The sequence below is a fragment of the Silurus meridionalis genome, chromosome 6 (assembly GCF_014805685.1).
Source record: "Silurus meridionalis isolate SWU-2019-XX chromosome 6, ASM1480568v1, whole genome shotgun sequence".
NCBI lineage: Eukaryota > Metazoa > Chordata > Actinopteri > Siluriformes > Siluridae > Silurus > Silurus meridionalis.
The window spans coordinates 2,852,526-2,875,341 of NC_060889.1; the positions used below are offsets into that span (position 1 = coordinate 2,852,526).

General features: G+C 40.0%; 1 protein-coding gene across 2 annotated transcripts in view; it reads left to right on the forward strand.

Moving 5' to 3' along the window:
- The window catches only part of epha4b (eph receptor A4b), an 88,533-nt gene that overhangs the window by 1,706 nt on the left and 64,011 nt on the right, over nucleotides 1-22,816 (forward strand). For both annotated transcript variants that reach the window (XM_046851482.1, XM_046851481.1), the window contains exons 2-3: nucleotides 13,461-13,525; nucleotides 20,390-21,050. In XM_046851482.1, the coding sequence (XP_046707438.1) occupies nucleotides 13,461-13,525; nucleotides 20,390-21,050 (726 nt within the window). The remainder of the gene's footprint in view (nucleotides 1-13,460; nucleotides 13,526-20,389; nucleotides 21,051-22,816) is intronic.

Below are 22,816 nucleotides of genomic sequence, written 5' to 3' on the forward strand. Positions count from 1 at the left end.
TAAAAGGATTTCGAAGAGCAGTTAAAAATTAAAAGGAATATTCGGCATTGTATAGGCCATAGGACGATAGAAAGTGAGAAAAAAAAATCAATAATCATAAAAAAAAAAAAAAAGGTCACATTTAGATTTGAAAAAAATCATTAGAAATAATTGCCTCATTAATATCATTTATTTCTATTACATTTTGAAACAAAGTAGCATTTTTTTTATTTAATAATCATGAATGAATCAATTAATACAGATTTATGTTTCATTAGTTAACTTTAGAAAAAAATGTATAAAAAAAAATTATTAACGGATTAATAGATTGATTAATTCAGTTATTAATATAGTAATTTGGAAACAAAGTACCAACTTAAAAAAAATATAATAATAATCATCAATGAATTAGTTAATACTGATTATTTATTTGTAATGGGCCTAATTAAATAGTTTTAATTTTTTTTATTGTAACATTTACAAATAATAATATATATATATATATATATATATATATATATATTATTTATTAAAATTGTATTTCTCTTTGGATACATTTCTGGTCATTTTAGAAAACATTCCCTCGTTTGTGTAAATGTGAACGAAACGCTTCAATGTGGACATTTCACGTTTGATTCTCGGCTCTAGACATGCGTTTATATCAGCAGTCGCATAAAAAGGTGCATTTCCGTGGCGTAGTGTCCTTTTTTTTTTTTTTTTAAAAACCTCATCTGGGGAGAGACTGCAATCCAACACAGCGCTCACACCTTCACTATAAATCTCCATCTTCCCCCTTTATCGCCTGCTGCTAGGTCAAAGGTCAGCGCTTTTATACCTGTTTGAAATTCCTAATGGCAGCAGTCATGGGCAGGTGGATACATCACCCATGGCTTGTTCAAGTCAAGGAGATGTAATTAACCAGATTTTTTTTTTCCTCCCTGTGACCTTAAACTGGCTCTGTCACGCTATCGACCTCTATTACTGGGATTGCTAGCGGGGATACGGCTTTCCAGATGATGGGAATTCGAAAAAAACAAGTTTAAATGTAAAAACTCTGCAATACTTTAAGATCCTATTGATGCCACACATCTGTACCTATAACGCAAGCTAAATAGAGAGACAAATGAATATTTGTCTAAAACGATGTTCTTTTTCTTAAGGGAATACAGTAATCCCCCGTTTATCGCGGTGGTTACGTAACAAAACAAAACCCCCGAAATGCTAGTTTATGTATACGGTACTGTACTGTATTAACATTTTACTTCACGTTATAATTAATAATTATATTTTTTACTAATAAATTTCATTATTTCAACATAAAAACAATTCCCTATACGTTTTCTAGTCTATTGCGAGAGATTGGGAAAATCAGATAATCAAATTAATTATGCGGCTAACGCAATTCCGCGATAAACCGGAGATTCGAATCGCGGTAAAGTGGGAGATTACTGTAATCAGATTTGTGAAAAAAAGGAAAACAAAGAGCAAAAAGGAAAGAAAGAAAAGTCAAGTGCTAGTCATTTCACTCAGTTGCTAGCATAACACACAGTCACCCATGTGGTAAAAGCTAGCATGAAAGTAAGGATATGTGAGGAAACTTTTTCACCAAAGGACCCAAGAATTGAGATGAAGTTTATTTATTTTTTATATGTATTTAAAGGTGATATTAATGAGACACTTCTTCTTCTTCTTTTGGCTGCTCCCGTTAGGGGTCACCACAGCAGATCATCCATAAACCTCCTCCTTGGCCTTCCTCTTTTCCTCCTTCCTGGTGGCCCCATCCTCAGCATTCCTCTACTGATATCCCCCATGTCCTACCCATCTCAATCTTACCTCCCTCACTTTGCCCCGAAAACGTCCTACATGCGCTGTCCGAACTATTAATGCAACACGTCTAAACCTAAATTAGGTTTGTAGAGAAAGAACACAACGGGGAAAAAAAAGAAAGAAAGAGCGCTAGTCTATAACTAGCATAACACACCATCACCCTTGTAGTAAAACACCATGAAATTGAAAGTATGTGAGGAAACATTTTACTCAAGAACTAAAAAAAGATACAAAAATGTTTTACTTGCAAACTTAATACTACTGAGTTGCAAAGTTTGGTCACTTTGCAAATGAATAAATAAATGCATGTCGAATAAATGGTGTAAAACATTTTCTTTTTAAGGGAACAGTGCAAAATGGAAAAGAAAGAAAAGTCGAGCACCAGTCATTGCACTCCTTTAGCTAGCATAGCTTGCGTAAGGTAACTTTTGCTGATCGTTACCTTCTTTCTTTCTTTTTTTTTTTGGCCAAAAATCACAAAACGGCCATGCTTCATAATCACAAATCTTTACTTGTAGAAATGCGCTTAGCTACCTGACTAACACGCTATTTATAAATCTTGAAATCATGCTAGCTCCTACTTTTTGATCAGGTTTCAAGCTAGCAAAAACGTGACATTGTTAGCTCATGAGCTGTTCCCTCATGTGAATTCCACTCCAAAGCTTTAGACACATAATTGAAAGTGTCCAGCACTTCCTATAACCGACTGAAATACGTCTCTATCCTCGCTTGCTAATGAGCATCCAGCTCCCTTTTCTCCCCCCTTTCCCGTATCTTTCTTTCTGTCGCTCTCTCTATCTTTTGCAAATAAGCACTTCTATGCATCTGTTCTGCCAGCGCTCAGCTAGAAGGACGCTCATTAGCAGGCTAGTCGACACAATGGCAGGCTAAAGATCTTAGCTCCACACGAGTGCCCCGCTCCCCTTTTTTTTCTCCGCGTTAGGCCTCCAATCATGACCTTTTATTCGTCTTAATTGAATTCATCTGTTCGCTTGCCTGCCACCCCACCGTCCTTCCTCGTCTCGCGGCCCTCGCTTCTGCCGACAGGCTTTGTGCCGTGTGCATTAGCGCGTTGGCGCATTAGCATGGCACGAAAACAAATAGTGGGTTTGTTAACCGCGCCTGTTGTTGATCAGCTCGTCTTTTCAACTTACGTTTTTCTTTTTTTTTTTATTACAAAATGTACCCTTTTTTTTTTTTACCCAATCTAATCGTGTCCTGTTTGCTGAGGAGGCGCAAAATGGTCTTGAACTTGACATTGACCATGACCTTGGCAAACTTTGTCATTTAAGCTATCCACCAGAAGGAACAGATCACAAAGGAGTGGAGCACTATTATAAGTATTATTTTTGCGTGTCGTTGTGTTACAGCCCTCCCATACACGTACACACGAGGCGACGATCCGATATCGTGCGGTTTTTCACCAAAAGCACTTTTCCTAAATCAAACGTAACCGAAGTATCCTGCCGTAATGCACACTTCCAGAGTAAAACAAGAGCTCGGGTCCATTTTATAAGACTGCCATCGGGTCAGCAGTGTCTTTTTTTTTTTTTCTGCCGAAGAAGCAAAAGCGATACTATAATGCACCGCAGGACACGTTGTGGTTAGCACTTAAGTGCCATCAGGGCAGGTTGTTTTCAGACGCAAGAGATTTTTCTTTTTGTCCTCAACCAACATTTTATGCCTGAGAGAACAACAAAAAAAAAGGACAAGAGCAAAGGAGAGGAGTCATTCTCAGTGTCCAAACCATGTCATACCACCCAGTATGGTGTCAGTTGTTTGATGGAAAATAGTGGCCTCGGGGGTGGGGAAGTGAGCAGATTCCTTTTTTTAAATTATTATCATTATTTTTCATCTTCTATCTTTGAAAGGTGATGATAAAAAAAAAAATGTAAGTGAGAGTAAAAGTAAGAACTAAAAGAAGAAGGAGTTTTTAATAACCGGTATACCGGTACCGCTCATTTATTAGTACCTATAATGCTTCATATACAACAGAGCATATGTTGTTGTGTTAACAATTGGCTCTCTGGATGTATTTCATTATTATTGGTCAAAGTGTTTAGAACATCAAGAGAACCACCTACTGCGTGATTGAACATCTCTAGGTGTCTCCTGTCGGTCTTCCTGGTCTGAGAATCATTTTTTCTCCAAAGTTTTGGCTATAAGATGTGCTTTTTGAACATCCCATCCCTATTTGCTGTTATAAGAACCTCCACTCTATTGGGAAGATGTTCTACAAGATTTCGTGAGTGTGCTTTTTTCTGGAGATTTGTGCTCATTCAGACACAAGAGTGTTAGGAAAGTCAGTACTTAGGTAGGTGAGGTGACGAGGTTTTGATTGATTGGATTGATTGATTGATTGACAGATTGATTGGTTGGTTGATTGGTTGGTCTTACACTCCAACCCATGCAAAGCATATCTTCACAGCGCCGGCTTTGTTCACATGGGTATTGTCATGCTGGAACAAGTTTGGGTCTCTAAGTTCAAGTGAATGGAAAATGTCATGCTACTGCATAAGACGTCCGATACGATTGTGTGGAATTTAGCTTTGTGGTAACGGTTTGTGAAAGAACCACATATAGCTAGAAAGGTCAGGTGACCCAATACTATATTTTCGAAAAGTATATAGTGGTGCTTGTTTAGAACATCAAGAGAACCATCTACTGCAGATCCTGCTACCTGATAGAACATCTCTGTGTGTTTCGTTAGACAATACAAGAAAGAATTGCTGACTCGGACAAAGATATTCACTTTCTATTGAACCTCGAAAAAATTGAACTCTGATGAGTGTAAAAGTCGTTCAATTACGTACTTTGATATAAACAAAGCGAGTTTTGAAACTTTATGATACCACCTTGTGTGTGTGTGTGTATATATATATATATATATATATATATATATATATATATATTTCTTTTAATTTAATGTCATTTATTATTCTTTTTCTCACATACTCAGCACATGGCTATACAAATACATAATATTTTCTTTCCCGCTACACTACACTTTATGCGCTCCGACGTCTTTTCATATGTTTCGATTCGCTGCCAGCTAATGTGCCATTGGCTGCTGCGTGACCCACCATAGTCGGGGCTTGAATGGGCTCAGTGGGTCCTGGCTCTGCTAAATGTGTGTGGGAGTGCGATAGAGGCACACACACACACACACACACACACACACACACACGTGTGTATACACACACACACACACGTGTGTATACACACACACTACATGCTCTGCTGTTGCCAGGACAACGCTCTCACCCATGGCACTGTGTGGAGAGCAGAACAACAGCTCCGAGAAGCACTCACAACTCTTATTCAGCGGTGGGATTGTGTTAGCGTGTGTGTGTGTGTGTGTGTGAGAGAGAGAGAGAGAGAGAGAGAGAGAGAGAGAAAGAAAAGGAGAATGCACATGTTTCTGAGTGAGATATCTTTGAAGTAAAGGCAGCATGTGTACTGTATGTGTGCATACTTGCAACATGTGTGTGTGTGTGTGTGTGTGTGTGTGTGTGTGTGTGTGTGTGTTGGAATGAGAACGAAATTGTGTTATGGAGAACCTTGAGAATGTGAGATAGAGAGAGAGAGAGAGAGAGTGTGTGTGTGTGTGTGTGTGTGTGTGTGTGTGTGTGTGTGTGTAGTTGCAGTGCAGTTGCAGTTTTATTATTCAACTTAAACTGTAGTCGCTATGTAGATGTAAATACATGCCCCCCCATACACAGACACACATACACACACACACACACACACACACACACACACCAGTGTCTAGCCAGCACTGTCTTGACCACCACAATCCAATGTGGAAGCTCTCTGTGGGAGTGTGGTTCGGATCAAGCACACACACACACACACACACACACACACACACACACACACACACACACACACACACACTCACACACACACACACAAACCCAGGCTCTAGGGATCCCAATCCCACAGTGTTGGACCTCGTTTTATCAAAGAATCTCGTTCAGGGTGATTAAATCCGACTTTGCTAAAAGTTTTGGCACCCCCGTGCCTTTCTCGTTTCCGCGGGATGAATTTGAATCGGTTTGTGAAGCGAAGTGTATGAAGGGACGAGTGCGTTCATTTTATATACAAAATGTATGTCAAGTTTGTAAGGAAAAGTCATGAAGCTCCATGGAGGAGCACAGAAAGTTAAGGGCCTTCCTCAAGGGCCCAACAATGGCAGCTTGGCTATAAATGTATTGCATAGCGCTGTTTTCTTAAATCCGATTGGTTAGAGGGTGACCATTGATTTTTATTTCACTTTTTTTTTAATTTCAACATTCCAGACTCAATTCTGCAGATTTTTCTAAAGATTTTAAACATCTGAAATAATTATTTTAAAATCCAACTATAGCATGCGATGATTACAACCTCCAATGTATGTCAGGATCTCAATCTCTCATGTTTCACAGCTGTGCAGATCAGGTCTAGCGTAGATTGTCGTTTGGAAAACGCATATTTTCACTCTTCGTTTTTGGCCTTTTGTCCATACGAAGACGTTTTTTTAGTCAGCGATAAAACATCGCGTTTTGAAAACGGTGAAAACGGAGCCTTTCGGAAAAACGATGACGCCTATTTATTTAGGTGACGCATTTTAAACCCTGGCGCCTTCCATCGCCATGACATTTCAAAGAGCCGGAAAGGAAATAAACGCCTGCCTGAAATGGCGCAGGACAGGGACTTAATCGCTTTTGTAAAACAATTATTTAATTGTTTTATTCCTTGGTCGTATTTGAACCGGATTTTTGGCACGAGAAAAAAAAAAAAAAAAGATAATCCAGTAAAAATTCAATTCCATTTAGTGTCCGAGATATTGATTTAATAATCACATACACCCCAACCACACCCCCAAAATTCTGGAGGCTTCTAATTCCGGTAAGCCCTCACACACACTTTCCTTCTTGCTCCTCCGTCTTCATGTTGGCATCGACGCCAATCGATACTTAAACATGTTTGAAACCGGAGATGAATAAAAAAAAAAAAACTAAAAAAAGTCTGGAAGCTCGTCTGATCATCACGGCTGCTTGAGACTGTATAAAAGCGCCGCAGGAAGTAGCCTTGCTCTCGGAGTTACGCTAATCAGTCTGGTCCTCCAGACAGGAGGAAATGGAGACAGATCGCCTGCAGGGAAGCGGCGCGACGATTCGGCTTCACGCCGGGGCCCCGAGCCGCCACCGGTTAATGCAGAAGAAGAGGCGCACGAGTGGAGGATGCCGAGATGATGAGCGGGTTCGGGTTACACATCGCGGGTCGCCGGTCTTCTGGGAAAGAAGGATGGAAAAGAGGGATGCGAGTGAGTGAGAGGAAGAGAAAGATTGATAAAGGAAATGAGGCAAAGCAGAAGGAAATGAAAGGAGAAGGAAAGAGAAGAGGATGAAGGGAGAAAGAATGCGAAAGATGGAGATGAGTGTAGCGTATAAGAGAGTGAGAGCGTTGAGGAGGTGAAGCAGAGAAGAAAGAACGAGGGGAAAGGGATGATGAGAGAAAGAAGGAACGCAGAGAATAGAGAGAACAATATCGAGAGAAAGCGAGGAGAGACAGGCGAAGAAACTGGAAAAAAGAGGAAGGTAAAGCAGAAAGACAGAGGTAGATGGGTAAACGAATGAAAGAATGATGAGGAAGTGAAGCAGAAAACAAAAAAGAGGGGAAAGGGAGAAAGAATGTGAACGATAGAGATGGGTGAAGGGCTCTTGAAAGAACGAAGATAATGTAAAAAGTGAGAGAGTGTGAGAGAAAGGGAGATGGGTAGACAATTGAAAGAAAGATGAGTAAGTGAAGCAGAAAAGAAAGAAAGAGGTGAAAGGGATGAGAAAGAATGAAAAAAAGATTGCGACGAATGAAGTGCTCTTTAAAGAAAGGATGGTGTAAAAAAGAGAGATAAGTAAAGGGATGAAAGGAGAAAGAATGCGAAAGATAAAGATGAATGAAGCGCTCTAAAAGAACAACAACGTTGTAAAAGAGAAAGAGAGAGGGTAGATGGGTCAAAGATTGAAAGAAAGATGAGGCAATAAAGCAGAGAAGAAAGAGAGGGAATGAATGTAAAGAGGATAAGTATGAAAAAGATGAGGAAGTGGAACAATTTTGAGAGAAAGCGAGGATGGGTGAAGAAATGGTGAAAGAAAGAGAGGAGGTGAAGCACAATAAGAGAGAGTGAGAGAGAAATAGATAAGAAAGATGAAGAGGTAAAAGAGAATGAGTGCACATGGTAGAGAGCAAGAGAAAGAGGAAGAGAAACAGGTAAAGGGATTATGAAAGGCAGGCAAAGAAGTAAAGGACAGGAAAAGGGATGATACTTGAAAGAGAAAGAAGGAATGCAGAGAAAAAGAGCAAGTGAGAAAGAGATGGAGAGAGAAATGGGGAAGAAAGAGGAAGAAGGAATGCAGCGAATAAAAGATTATGAAAAGAAAGCGAGGAGAGATAAGAAGGAATGGAAGAGGGAGGTAAAGCAGAATGAGAGAGAGAAATAAATGAGAAAGATAAGGGGAGATAAAAGAAGAGAAGGAAAAATACAGGAAAAGGGACAATGAGTAAAAGAGGAAGAAGGGAGAAAGGGTGAAGAGATGACAAGAGGGTAAAGAAGTATAGGAAGCAAGATGGGAAAGGGATGAATAAAGAAAGAAAGACAGAGATTAGTTGAGGGTAAAAGAAAGAGACATCTAACGAAGGCAGAGAACGAGTGACGGGACGTGACGGAGAAGAAAAAGCGAAATAGAATAAGCAAGAGAAAGAGAAGGAGGGAAAATGGAAAGGGATGATGCAAGAAAGCATGAGAAAGCAAAAAGCAGAGGAGTGCAAAATGAATCGAGAAAAAAGAGGAAGACAGGGTGATAGAAAAAAAGAGAGAAAGAGACAAAAAGTGGTATGTAGGTCAAAACAGATAAGAAGAATAAAGGAAGGAGGCTTATAGATAGACAAATAGAAATTCCATAATGTTAGAAAAAAAATATAAAGAGAGAAAGAAAGAGAATTTTCCTCGCATGCTTTTCAAACCTCAAAAAAAAGACGAGTGGATTAGCGATAAAAGGATAAATAGTATACTAAAGCTTCATAAAATAAATGGAGGCTCCACCAGAAGCAGGAAATAGATTCATTATTAAGTCAACACGTCTTTACACGTACTTTCCTTTCGCAGTCTTCTTGAATCTTCGTTGAGGTTTTTGTTGGGAGTGACGACGATGGACAGGATTAGAAATGAGTTTATTAGAGGGACAGCGCATGTAGGACATTTTGGAGACAAGGTGAGGGAGGTGAGATTGAGATGGTTTGGACATGTGCAGAGGAGGGACATGGGGTATATCATTAGGAGAATGCTGAGGATGGAGACACCAGGAACGAGAAAAAAGAGGAAGACCAAGGAGGAGGTTTATAGATGTGGTGAGGAAAAACATGTAGTTGGTTTGACAGAGGCAGATGTAGAGGACGGGGGGGTATGGAGACAGATAATCCGCTGTGGTGACCCCTAATGGGAAAAGCCAAAAGAAGAAGTCTTCTTAAATCTTCGTGCTTGGTTTATTCACTCAAATCAAATCCGTCTGAAATCGCATTTTAACAATTGGATTATTTTGATGCGTCATTGTTTCAGTAAACCGCTGTTTTTTTTGCCAAACCGTTACCACAAAAGTGGAGGCCCACAATTTTTTATAGGATTCGTTAGCATTAAACTTTCCGTTTGCTGGAACTCAAACTAGTTCCTGCATGACAATGTTCCTGTGCCAATCAGGCATACATAACATTATGACCACCCGCCTAATATTGATTGGTCCCCCTGTTGCTGCCAAAACAGTCCTGACCTGTCCAGCATTATTAGCATAAAGTTCTTCAGCAATTTGAGCTACAGTAGCTCGTCTAGCCCCAGGCGTCTAGCCATCACAATTTGTCAAACTCGCTCAAAACAGATCAACTATGAGGACAAAATGTTTACTTGCAGCCTAATATATCCCAACCACTAACAGGTGCCATGATGAAGAGATAATCGGGATATGGCCTGCATCTTGTTCTTGCCAAGCAGAGGAACCAGGTCTGAGTTTGAGTCAGATCTCCCAGCTAGATTCGCTAGTTATTAACGAACACATGTGGAGCACCTACCTGTTTAACCATTTAAACAGAGAAGAGCTCCTCATCCATCCCTGGGAAAGGAGAGAGGACAGAATGGGTGCTGTTGGCTGAGATTGGTAGGACACTTTGAGATTCACTATAAAAGAACAGATCATCACTTTGTGAAATAGGATGGGGGCTGTCCAGCGAGGATGTCAGTTAATACTGAGGATAGTTTATATAGATCTAATCCGGATTTGAACAGATTTATGTATTAAAAATGCACTCAGGTTATTCGGAAAATATAGACCTCTCGAATTTCACCTTTTAAACCCTAACCCTAACCCTACCTTTGAGGTACCAATTTGGGGAAGAGCCAACAAAAGACTGGAGAAGTCAGGTGCCCCCAGTACTTACTGCCCCAATCATTGTTCTGTCCTGACAAGAAGAGCTGAAGAGACGCTTTAAAATTTGTGCCTTTGTTTGCTTGCTGGGAGTCTGATCAATAGATCAGTGTTTCTGTTCCCGGCAGTCAGTTTGAACGTAATGGAACTGCATTAGGCCAAACTGCTGCGTAATTCTTCCTCTAGCATTAATTGACAAAACAAGTGCCTGTGTTGAAGGTCTGAATAGAAAGTGGAGTGAATGAGTAAATAGGAACAATTAAAGATTGTATTTACTCGTTTTGAAAGACTGGGATACTGTCATCATGTGACAGTGTGTAAAAAAAGAGGATATTCGGCCCTGGTTGTTGTTTTTTCGCGGGTTAGGATTTGATTAATCTTGATCCCGTTCTCTTGCACCTCCTTTCACTCATGTTCTGGTGTTGTAAATGACTGACACGACACAGTATGCTCACTAGATAATATCTAGATGTGGACCTAATAACTGGTGTAATCCTGGTGTAAAGAATCCTCGAATCATCCCAGGACAAGTTCCAGTTTAGGTCTCAATGTTGCCTCGTCAAAAGGTTTTTAGGATGAACCATACTTAAAACACCCTTAATACTACTCCCAGTAGATTCTGATGTCAAACAAAAGAGGACAAGTTCCAGTCTTGAGCTTTCATGAGGTCTCAGGGAGTTTACCTTTGCCAATATCTTCCTAGGTTTCAATTCAAATTTTCTACAAAGCTGCTTTGTGATGATGTCAAATGCTAAAGGTGCTAATGAATAGTTGACCTGAAACAGCCATCCGGACGTACTTATCTATGGATTAGAAGTACTTTTTCGATATTGGCAACCCGTCCCCATAGTAAGTCCAAGGTAACCAGTCGCTAGCTAGCTATTCCACATGATTTAAATTACATTAGCTAACGTTAGTTATGAAATAACTATCAACCTTTATATCTACTGACTAAAAGCATTAGCGTCACCTGAAGCTTCGACGTCTGTCAGTAACTTATTAGCAGAGCGCTAAAGGGTTAACGTGGGTTCATACATTCGCTACACATTCAGGAAGCGTACTCTATCTCCGGCTGCTTCCAGCACTTTTCATCATACTCAACACATAGGCAGAGCGTGAACACGTGTCTCGCCGGGTGAAGAATTGCAGGCGGTGCGGAGGAAACTATTTATGAAACATGAATCACCGTTCATTAATCTTTTACAAACACGCCGCTGTCGTTATAAATCAAAACCCGGTGCACCACACACACACATGCGGACTCTCTTTTGTGAGGCGGCGTGTCGTAAATCAAAATCTCAACTTGTTCCCTTTGTTTTCTCCACTCTGTCCTTTTTTTTTTGTTCTTGTCTTTCCTCGGTAACTCTATATTTGTCTAAACGGTGCTCATTTCTTGTGTTTTCAATCGATTTGTTCTGCCTTTCCTAGAAAACAACGGTTACTAGAAAAAAGCGAGTAATACAGCTGAATACGATACATGGATAATTTAGTTATTGCATGTATTGTATAGGTAACAATGTCCTGTAAAATAGCTCAAAACTAGTGACCTGGAATATATGTTACCACACCGGCATTTGTCTTTTAACTGAGCTACTTTATATCGATTGATTTTTAATTTAAACACAGGACTGCAAGTGATCTGGTTCTTGGAATTTAAAATATCTTGAAACTTTGCCCCATAAACGTTTGTTGCATACGATGTGGTTGTTGCACTAAATCTATAGGAAAAAATGTCCTGTAAAATACTTTGAAACTTTTGCCCATAAATGTGTTTGTCTTTCATAAAAACTATATTAATATTAGTATTCAAACTCAAACTCTGTTACAGCAGGACAAATAGGTTGCTATAAATAACAATGTCCTGTAAAATCTTGTATCTTACAGCTATTAACCAAAAATGTGGCCGTGTTCATTTATTATTTCTTTCAAATTCTAACCCATCAATGTTTGTTGCTTATATATAGATTTGATTAGAGCAGGACGATTGCTATAGGTAACGATTAGTAGGTAGAATTTCCATCTTTCATCAAAACTGCTCAGAAACTATATTGTTGTGGTTTTTAAAGTCGAACCTATTTATATTCATGACCTTATATTTAGAGTATTGGTTACAATGTACACGATTTAGGCGCATTCAACATCATTTGAGGTAATAGCTTTAATTAGGGTTGCCAGGTTTTAGCAAGACTGAATACAGTTGAAACACCGCACAAAATACTTGAAATAAACCTAAAGTTGTGCAATTTTTCAACAAGTATTTCAGTATTTGTGGTTGTGTGGACATTATCCTTATCCACTTTGTAATATATATATATATATATATATATATATATATATATATATATATATATATATATATATATATATATATATATAATATATATAAATAAATCTTTTACCACTTATAAAATTTGTAATAAAAACAAGATTTTGGTGTTGCAAATCATATTAAACCAGCTCAATCTGGCAACCCTGTAATCACGGCACATTAATAAAAAAATGATCGTTTGTCTTGTCATTAACTCTACTGTAGTAACTTCTTCAAAGTAGAAAGACTAATTTTAAGTGGTGAACACATAAAACACCACACAAGGAACCAAAGAATCACATTGTACGGCGATCATTTGACTTGTGCTAGCATTCCATACTCTTTTGTCTATATATGTCGTTGTCTTCTCTGGCATCTTTAACTCAAATCTGCTCAGGTCCTGAGTGTGGACAGCAACATCTGCAGATGGAAGCTAATGAAAAATTGATGCTGTGCGGTGCCAAGACCTTAATTACCCTGGAATGCAGAACAGATTGAGAAAACATAGTTCATAGCCTCAGGACACAGAATAGGGTGTGTGTGTGTGTGTGTGTGTGTGTTAAAAGAAGAACTTTCTATCGCTTTACACATTCCTGTAGACGTTTCCTTACTTGACCTCCTCAACTGCTTCAGATTGCCTTAATAGTGTTGATCCTAGAATCTAGAGCGCATGCCACAGCGTTCGGTCCTCAAGTGTTTTTTTTATTGAAAGACCCCAAGAGCTTTAAAAGCGATTTTCCTGTCCTAAGTATATTTAATATTGAGATGGTGTTTTACAGGTTGTAATTTAGTACAAACAAAAGAAAAAACAAACAAACACAATGCCAGTAACATCAAGTTCAAATCAAATTATTGTATTAAATTGTTTCCTGATTTTTTTCTTCACTCTGTAGTTACGCTACTGGACTCGATGTCCGCTCTGGGGGACCTCGGATGGGAGGCGTATCCAGCAGAAGGGGTGAGTAGCAATCAAACATCATTAGCTTGATAAGCGTTAACCCTATATGCTAACAATTGTGGCCCCTCTGTAGCAACCCATTGGTGACCACAAAGTCAGAGCCACACAATTGAATAGAATGTCTTTAGTCATAGTATCTTTAGATTTTTCCTTCAATTGAACTATTTGACCCAAATTTGTACTAGCATGCCTCTGTACACACAAAGCCAGCTCTAGGAAGAAATATTTTATATGGTTTGGAGTAGAAGATCTTGCGTTGCCTGATATAGAGCTTTGACCTCAACCCTATTGAACACCTTTGGGATGAATTGGAACGCCGAATGCAACTTATCAGTGCCGGGCTTTACTAACACCCTTGTGGCTGAATCTCTCAAAAATCTAGTGAAACATCTCCCTAGAAGAGTGGAGGTTATTTATAACAGCAAATGCCGACCTAATGTGGATTTGGATGTTTGGAAAAGAAATTTACATAAATCTTATGGTGAGGTCCATATAGTTCTAGCTTGGGTATGCTAGTTTGAATGTTTAGAGCCTGCCAATAGAAAGAGATTTTCATTGTTAACTGTGTAGCCTATAGAACAGGGGTCATCAACATGGTGCCCGTGAGGACCACATGAGTAGCCCGGGGGCCTTTTCTAAAAATAGCTGTTTCCTACGTTGTAAAATCATTGTTGATAATTATTATGAGAAATCATTAACATGGTCAGTGTCTTCACATAGATGAATATCATTAATTATTAATAATAACATATAATAAAAGGTCAATTGAGCAAATGTGTTATTTCAGATCAAACTGGAAACTGTGCATATCAAACTGGCAGCCCTTTAATCGGTACCCAAGAAGTAGCTCTCAGTTTCTAAAAGGTTGGTGACCCCCGCTATAGAAGAAAATACACTGACATTCCAGGAAGCCAAAGGCAGGCAATTCAAATGAACTTTAAATACAAACCTAGCAAAGCATTAGAAACTGGAACCCTACTGGATTATGTCCAAATGCTGTCATTATAATGCCAAAAAAAAAGGGAACAAGTGTGATTTTTTTTTTTTTCCCCATCGCAACGAATGGGCAATGCCATCAATAAATCAACTCCAGCAGGAAGTCGAGTTCCACCTGCACATGAATATTTATGAGCGAGTCAAAAGCGCACTGTGTAGAAACCGTGTTTGGACGTTTTGTACACGTCCGTGGCATATGTGCACATATGAGAGTCAAGGTCGTCTCAAGGCTTTCCAAAGACAGCCAGGGTGTAAGTAGCTTACCTTATATTTTCAGCTCTAGCGGTGGCCAGGCTTAGCGTTATGGCCAGATGTACCTGTAGTTTGTTTCTTGTTTGGTGAAGAAGCTGAGAATACGATTTCTTAAATCACTACTTAATCCTTTGTGTGTTAAAGAGAGAGCTGGATATGGAGAAGAGAGCAGAGCTGCTCCGTCTCTCGCTTTCATACGATGCGCCGGCATGGGGCTGAAAATAATCAAGTTAACGAAAGTCAAACTGGGCTTTAAAGGAAATCTATCTTCAGGATTTCACAGCAGCCTGTTTTTAACGATTTCACAGAGCAGCCAGAAGCTGGATCGGATCGCTGTACTTGTTTCGCAAACAGACAAATACGCAGCAACTTATTTACACCCCCCCACCAAGTTTGGCCGGTAATTAATCCTGATTTCGATACAGCATCAGGACTGTTTTTTGGGACCAAATTCGGGCTTGCATAATGCGAACATAATGCTGTACTTGTCATCGAGCTGGCTATTATTTAGGTGCAAATTTGATTCAGCCGTCCATGTCCAAAAGAGCCGAGAGCTACAGTGACATTTAGCGCACAGCATGGTTGAGTCAGATGGCCGTGGAAGGGGAAAAAAAAGTGTACAACGAGAGCATGGTAGAAGAGTAAGGAAGGATTTGTGGGTTTTAGTGCTTACTGTTCCACCAGGAAAGCACCCACCATTTGCATTAAGGAGATTAGCAGGCATGAGAGTCTGGTGGGAATGTGGAGACTACTTCAGAAAGGGCTGTTTGTAAAGGGTTGGTGTAATAGTTCAGGATTGTCTAGGTGAGCTGAGATATTTATTGTCCCTTCGGCTTCAAGATGGTATAAAGGAAAAGTCGTTGATAAAGTTGAGGACGGCAACAGCTACGCTTGTTTTTATAATTTTTTTTGCAGCCCACTATGGTACCTTGTGACCTTCAGGTTTAGATACCTTGTTGGCTATTTTGATTTAGGTATTATCTTACCTGTATCTAACAATGCATTCTAGCTGCAAACTTAGCCACATGGAAAGAGTTGGGTGGGCAAAATATCGTGCCCTTAGTGTCTGAGGTATCTGCAACACTCAAATCCACCATATGGAGTATAAAAAATCACATTAGAGGTCGATTGATTCATCAGGTTTGTTGATTATTGGCAAACTATTGGCATCTATAGTTAAAAAATCCATACAGATAGTTTTTCAGGGTGTTGTCCATTGCAGGAGCAGCTGAGAAGCTCTACGACGGGCGAATCACTGATGCCATTTGTTGTTTGTTTTTACACGTGAGACTGTGTGCTGCACTGAGAGCGATATAGTAAATGTATTATTTATTATTTGTAATTTAATTATGTTTACAACTGAATTTTGTTCCTATTTATTTTATTTAGCACAATTCCATGATTCAGTACTGTTTTTTTATTTTTTGTATTAAAGCTCAGTTCTATTTTGCATGGAGTGTTTGTTTATTATTCAGTATCTATTTAAAAGAAATCAGTTTATAAATCGGTTAGCAGCTAATATGATCCAACCTAGCTATCGGGAAAATACACTAGCAGTTGACCTCTACATCACATTCCAAACATTGTAACCAATTCTCATTAATATGGAGTGTTTCCTCTTTTGCTGCTATTACAACTTCAACATGAGAAGACTACCTGTTCCGTGGACTGTGCCTATAGGGAAATAAACTTATTCAGCAACTAGAGCACAAGAACAATATTTGTGATTGAGCACCAAGAAAGCAAGGCATGAATTTGGTGTTCAGATTCAACCCAAATCTTTTCAATAGGGTTGAGGTCAAAGGTCTCTAAAGGCCATCCTACAACCTTTGGAGAAACGATGTGTTCATGGGCCTCACATTGAATACAAGTTGCAGTTTGAAATTTTAATGCTACAAAGTTGTGTGGTTCCAATTTTGTGGCAAAAGTTCTGGAAAGATTTTGATACAGATGTTATTGAGAATCCTTCCCTCTTTCACTTTACTTGTTATTCTGTTTCACACTAGTTTCAAATTCAAATTTCCCCAGCTGTTCCCTAGGTTTTGGATCTTTGGTTGTTAATTTGCCAAATGGTTAAATTGCCTTTATTGGTAGAAGAGAAAACATGGACAAGACGGATATTCCTGGTAATTTCTGGAATACATCATACAGTTTTGTCATCTGGCTCTACCAGGAACAATACCAAGCCTAGTCCAAAATGCATCTTGCTTTCACAGCTAATAGAACTGGTAACATGCCAAAACATTAATGAGCAAAGCTGCATGTTTGAAAGGCACTATAGTTAAAGGGTACACTGAACAAATCTTTGCGAAGACATTTTTACAATTTGTCAGGGTTCCGAAAAGTGAAATTGTACTTGGAACAAAGCTATAGGCTTTGTAAATGTGTACATGCTTCTTCAGAGAAATATAAATCCAGACAAATGCTGCTCATGCTGCATCATAGGTCATGGTTTTGATCGGTTTTGCTCTGAATGATAGCCAAAGCGCAAGATTTGTTTTAGCTGTCTTAGACTGCTAGATTTTTCAGCAAACTTTTTTGTTGTACCCCCCAGGAGGTAACCATTGAGGATAGACTTGTTGTTGTGCTACTGAGTGAGCTTTTCTACAAGTATCCATCTGGCATCAATGTTTAACCCAGATTGTACAGCACAGCGGTACAGCGGGTAGAGTTGATGGTTCACAGCTCAGGGGGCATCAGTTTGATCCTGATCTGGGGTTACTGTCCACATGGGCTTCCTTCTGGTTCCTTCTGGGAGGTGGATTATGATCTGGAATGAATTGGTGGGGGACCCAGTATTCCTGGGATAGGTGGATTTATCATGAACCGTAGTGTTTACTAAGGATGACTGAATGAATTAAAGTACTGATAGAAGTTCCCTCACTGAAGGGACCCCTTGAAGTAAGCACTTGCTGAGCTTTGGGAATTTCACTCTTGCCCCTTCTCTGGCATGCATGGAGATAGCATGCTGACCTTTGACATTCGGCAGCCAGCCATACTTTTAGAGCAAAGGCAGCCGTTTCCCATGGTTGTTTGCTTAGCTTCACTGAATATTTACCTTAGCAGCTCAAATGTGCCACTTGACCCTGGCAGGCCAGACGCAATTCCTTTAGCCCAGGGCTAGATGTGAAGGCTCGGCTTTGGTTTGATGCTCCAAAGTTCATTTTAGATGCGTGCGTGCGTCTAGAACCCACCAGGGAAGGTTCACATCGGGCTGCCAGGAAACAGGTAAACCTAATCATGTGCTGTTCAAAAGGAACCCCTCCTTTAGAAAAACAGATGTTCTTTTGTGGTCTTAAAGACAGTAATGATCCTAAACTACCAGATAATTACTGCTGGAAATTCTGTTAAGCCAGAGAACTGACATGTTTACCCTTCTTCAAAGTTGCCAAGCAATGCCGAAAAATGACTGATGAGTGAAGTTAAGGCTTTTTCTTTTCTTCTAAAAACGCCAAGGGCTACAGGGAATCAGACACCCACAATATCCTTCTGACAGCAGTGCCGCTAGAACGTACCTAACCTTTAGCTGCTGTCTAAACAGAATGCTTTTAACCTCATGCATGTGCCATTGTGCATGCGGGCAATTGCTAGCCGTTTTATGGTAATTGCATGGCGTTTATATGGTGACTCAGCTCATCATATGGTATGACAGTTATTATGTGTTGAACCTTGGATGTGTCCGTATGTGCACCAAATCTTGTTAAAAAAAAAAAAACTTCAACCACTTCGTAAAACACTTTCTAACTCCCAACAGTGGCTTCCCAGTGGAAATATAAAAGTTGAGTGCAGACTAACTTTTGAAAATAAATAAACAGGAACTCATAAGCCTTTCTTTTTCGCCGGATGATTATTTCTCCAAATGTCACAATCATTGCGCTCTGGGGAAAGCAGTCCACTTTTCTTTTTTTTCCTTTTTTACTCCAGAAAGACTTTCTGTAGCAACTTTGATTTGATCTGCAATGTATGCCTATAAACTTAGGCAAACACACACTGTACTTGTAATTGACCCTTGTGTCTTAGTTGATATATTTTAACCATGCCCCATTCGGATTCATGCCGTTATAGCCTGTAGTATCATGGCGAGTTCGAGGAACAGCTTTGCAAATCGTGGGTCCAACTCAGCAGAGCAAAAATGCTAAATAGTTTTGCTTTAGACTTTGTTTGGAAAGTTTGGTTTGATATATTTTGTGTGACTCCCATGAGAAAAGTAGGCAGACGTTTTGTGGATGGACTATGGGTACAGTATATTGTTCTGATATTGAGAGTGAGAGCTGAATTGAATTCAGATCAATAGACATTTAAGTCCATAACACTGTACTGGCAATGGGCCGTGTTTACACCATCATTATTTAACAGTTTACAGAATAGCACTTGATCCAGCGCATTGTATTTTTTGTGTTATATTTAGACGTAATGTAAATAGCCTGCTAGCAAAAAAACTAAACACTACAATAGCTAACTAGAAGGAAACACAGGCACACTTTATCAAAAGGTCCAGTATTAGTTTTATTCATTGTTGATTTTTGTCCCATCAACTTGTAATAGCTCCTTATTGCTATGCCTCTCCTTGGACTAGCTTCAGCCAGAATGGAAAAAGCTTCAGAGTGTCAACGTTAGTGATACAGACATTCAAGAACCCTGAGATTTTTATGTTTCAGCCCAATGCTTGATGTCTAACCAGGCAACAGTTCATTAAACAGTACGTTGAATCGCTCAAGCTCTTAACTGAGACGGCGGTTTTCCGAATGTATCTCCGTGGCAAAACGAGATCAATAAACCCTGGGATCTGGGTTTTATTTGGCTAAAACTGAATCTTTTGGGGAAAGCGGGCTCAGGCATTTAAGGGATTGTTGCCGCTCGGTTTATTTTCATTCTCTTGTAGAAATTGAGATGTTTTCTTACCCATGTGAGAAGTGTCCTCGGGTCCAGAACCTCACCCAAGTGAAAGCAGATGTAGACATATTTGCATAGACTGACCCACATATACTAACAACTAACACACACACACACACACACACACACTAAAAAAAATAATTGTAAACTCATAACATTTACATATTTCCAAAATGCTGATTATATTTTTGGGTACTGAGCTTTAAAAGTTTTTAGTTAGACAGATATTTCTGACGTTTTGAGGACATCATTATGCTCCCCAGGAGGGGAAAAAAATATGCCTGTTTCCACAAAATGCAGCTGTCATTTGAAAAACTAACAGAGGCAAACGTTTTCTTTTCGGTTTCTGAGGTTAAGCACTGGTTTCGTTTTTTTCCACAGTACTATTTAGCATACCTATATAGCACACAAACATCTGGTCAGCATCAGCATGATGTGTGCCATTTACAGTGTGTTTGAAGAATGTTACATGCAGCTTGTTGGCTAATTGGGAATGTGTCACCACATTGCTGGCTTTTGGCCAGTTCCTGGCCAAAGGATAACACACAGTTATTTAAAGGCACGAGAATGAATGTGATTATAAAGCTACCCTGAGATCAATCACCAGTAGAGTAATCTTAGGAAACATTTTCTACGGTTCTTTGGATGGTACAAGGTACTGACAAGGTTTTGCATTGCGAACGCAACAAATGCTAACGAAAAGGTTTCTTGGTTTCCCTGCAGTGGGAGGAGATCAGCGTGATGGACGAGCGCAACACTCCCATGCGCTCGTACCAAGTGTGCAACGTGATGGAGGCCAACCAGAACAACTGGCTCCGCACTCGCCACATCGCCCGCCATGGAGCCCAACGCATCTACATTGAGATCAAGTTCACGCTGCGTGACTGCAACAGTCTTCCTGGAGTCCCTGGGACTTGCAAAGAGACCTTTAATATGTACTACCATGAGTCCAACAACGAGAACCTCTGGTTTATAAAGGAGAGCCAGTACGTCAAGATCGACACGATCGCCGCCGACGAGAGCTTCACGCAGACTGACGTCGGCGACCGGGTCATGAAACTGAACACAGAGGTTCGGGATATCAGCAACCTGAACAAAAAGGGCTTTTACTTGGCCTTTCAGGATGTTGGAGCATGCATCGCTCTGGTCTCACTGCGGGTTTTCTATAAAAAGTGCCCGGCAGCCGTGCACAACCTGGCACATTTCCCCGACACAGTCACAGGGGGTGACTCGGCGCTCGTAGAGGTGCGTGGATCATGCGTTAATGATTCGGAGGAGTTTGAGTCTCCGAAAATGTACTGCAGCGCTGATGGCGGGTGGCTGGTACCCATCGGGCGCTGTATCTGCAAGCCGGGCTTCGAGGAAGGCAAGGACTACTGCCAACGTGAGTATCCTAATTATATATTCTTAGAAAATGTTAGCTAGCCAAAGCTACTGACCTGCAGTGCAATTTGGAGACCTCTCTGGCAGAAATAGAATATTACACACAAATCTAGTTCCAAACACAGGTAATTAATTTAATTTTGATTGGTCAGACGGTTTTGACACATTTTCTAGGTCAGGTAAATGGTAAACAATTTCGAAGAATCTATACTCTTTGATCAAGGAACAAATGAATTGCTTTGTATACTGATTTTTGTCATCGTCTAAGCTTATTTGTTTGCAAAACCGGCTACTGTTTTTGCCTCAAGTGCTGCTAAAAGTCCATCATTATGGAAAACGTTACCGTAATCAATGATTATGCTTGTTTTCTCTTTGCTGCATTCGTTCATGTTCCTGTTAATTTACAGGATGTGTAGCATTGGCTGCCTGTTCAGCAGAGCAGAAGACGTATGTAGAACTGCTTGGAAAATTCTGGTCCAACCTGAAGCTGTAACGTAGTGGTTAGTGTGTGTGTGTGTGTGTGTGTGTGTGTGTGTGTGTGTGTGTTTGTATATATGTGTGAGAAAAGCTTAAGTCATCAGTGAGTCATGCCTATTCATCCTAAGCCGCTATTCCTGCTGGTGCAGAGAGGACGTTATTGAGATGTAACTTTCTTCAAAGCCTTTGCTCAGGCACTTTTTTTTTTTCCCCCCAGATTCAGACATCTACTGGGAACGTCGTGTGCTTGACTTTCCGGTTTCGTTCTAAATGCATTTGCTGAAACGCTAAATCCATCTGTTCATATTCTTGCAGTTAAAGACAATATTATTACAGTTGTTTGATTCGAATTTAGTTGGTCTCTAGCTAAGCGTTTTAAGGAGATGGATTTACCAGCATTGATATCTTATTGTCTGATTCATGCCGAGTGGCATTGTAGGTATTTGCGAAAGCTCTGTGAGGTTACTTGGAATGAGATGACAGCTGTGCTCGAGGCTTCATAGAGCTGGAGAAAGATTATTGGACTTCAATAAATCCCCAGGAATAAAATTGCTAATCCTCTTCATAGCGGAGGGTAAACTTGTCCAATAGCAATGCTGATTATTATAATTTTTTTTTTTAGCTAGAAGTCAGGGGACAGGTGTCATGGGAGGAAAAATGCTCGAAGGACAATGTTCGAGCGCTGATAAAAAGGTTTATTTTTGAAAGAACTGGTAGGGAGAAGTCTGCGTATGTTGCAAACTAAAATTAGCCCAATTATCTTGTCTGCTTTACTGTGTTTTGTCGGAGCTAGCTCGATCATAATTGTGTCCAGTTGTGTAGCCGAGGTGCTATTAATACTTATCCGACAGTCTTTGGAAGAATCTTTTGGAAGTTTTCCGTCCACCAAGGCGTTCTGACTGGAAATAAAAGTTGGATGATTTACCCATTAGTACCCTTTTCTCTTTTTTTGTTCCTCGTTATCCCGCTTGCTCGGCAAACAAAAGGTCAACCCTTTGAGAATGCTCTGAAATGCTTCTCACTTTTTTTCCCCCACTATCGTCCTTTAGACAGAGTAGCTGCTAATGGACTCATTAGCTAGGCTGAAACAGCCACCCAGTCTAATTGTTGACATTTTGCACAGCGCTGTTTTCGTAACCTTACCGCTCTTGGTTAATTTTTTTTTCCCCCACCGGAAGGCTTTCTTGTGGCTTTCCGTAATTGTCACTCCCTCCTCGTCCGGCAGCTGTGAGCGTCAGGGACTGCTTATTTGATGAGACAGTCTGGCTCGGCGTTAAATATTTATAAGGT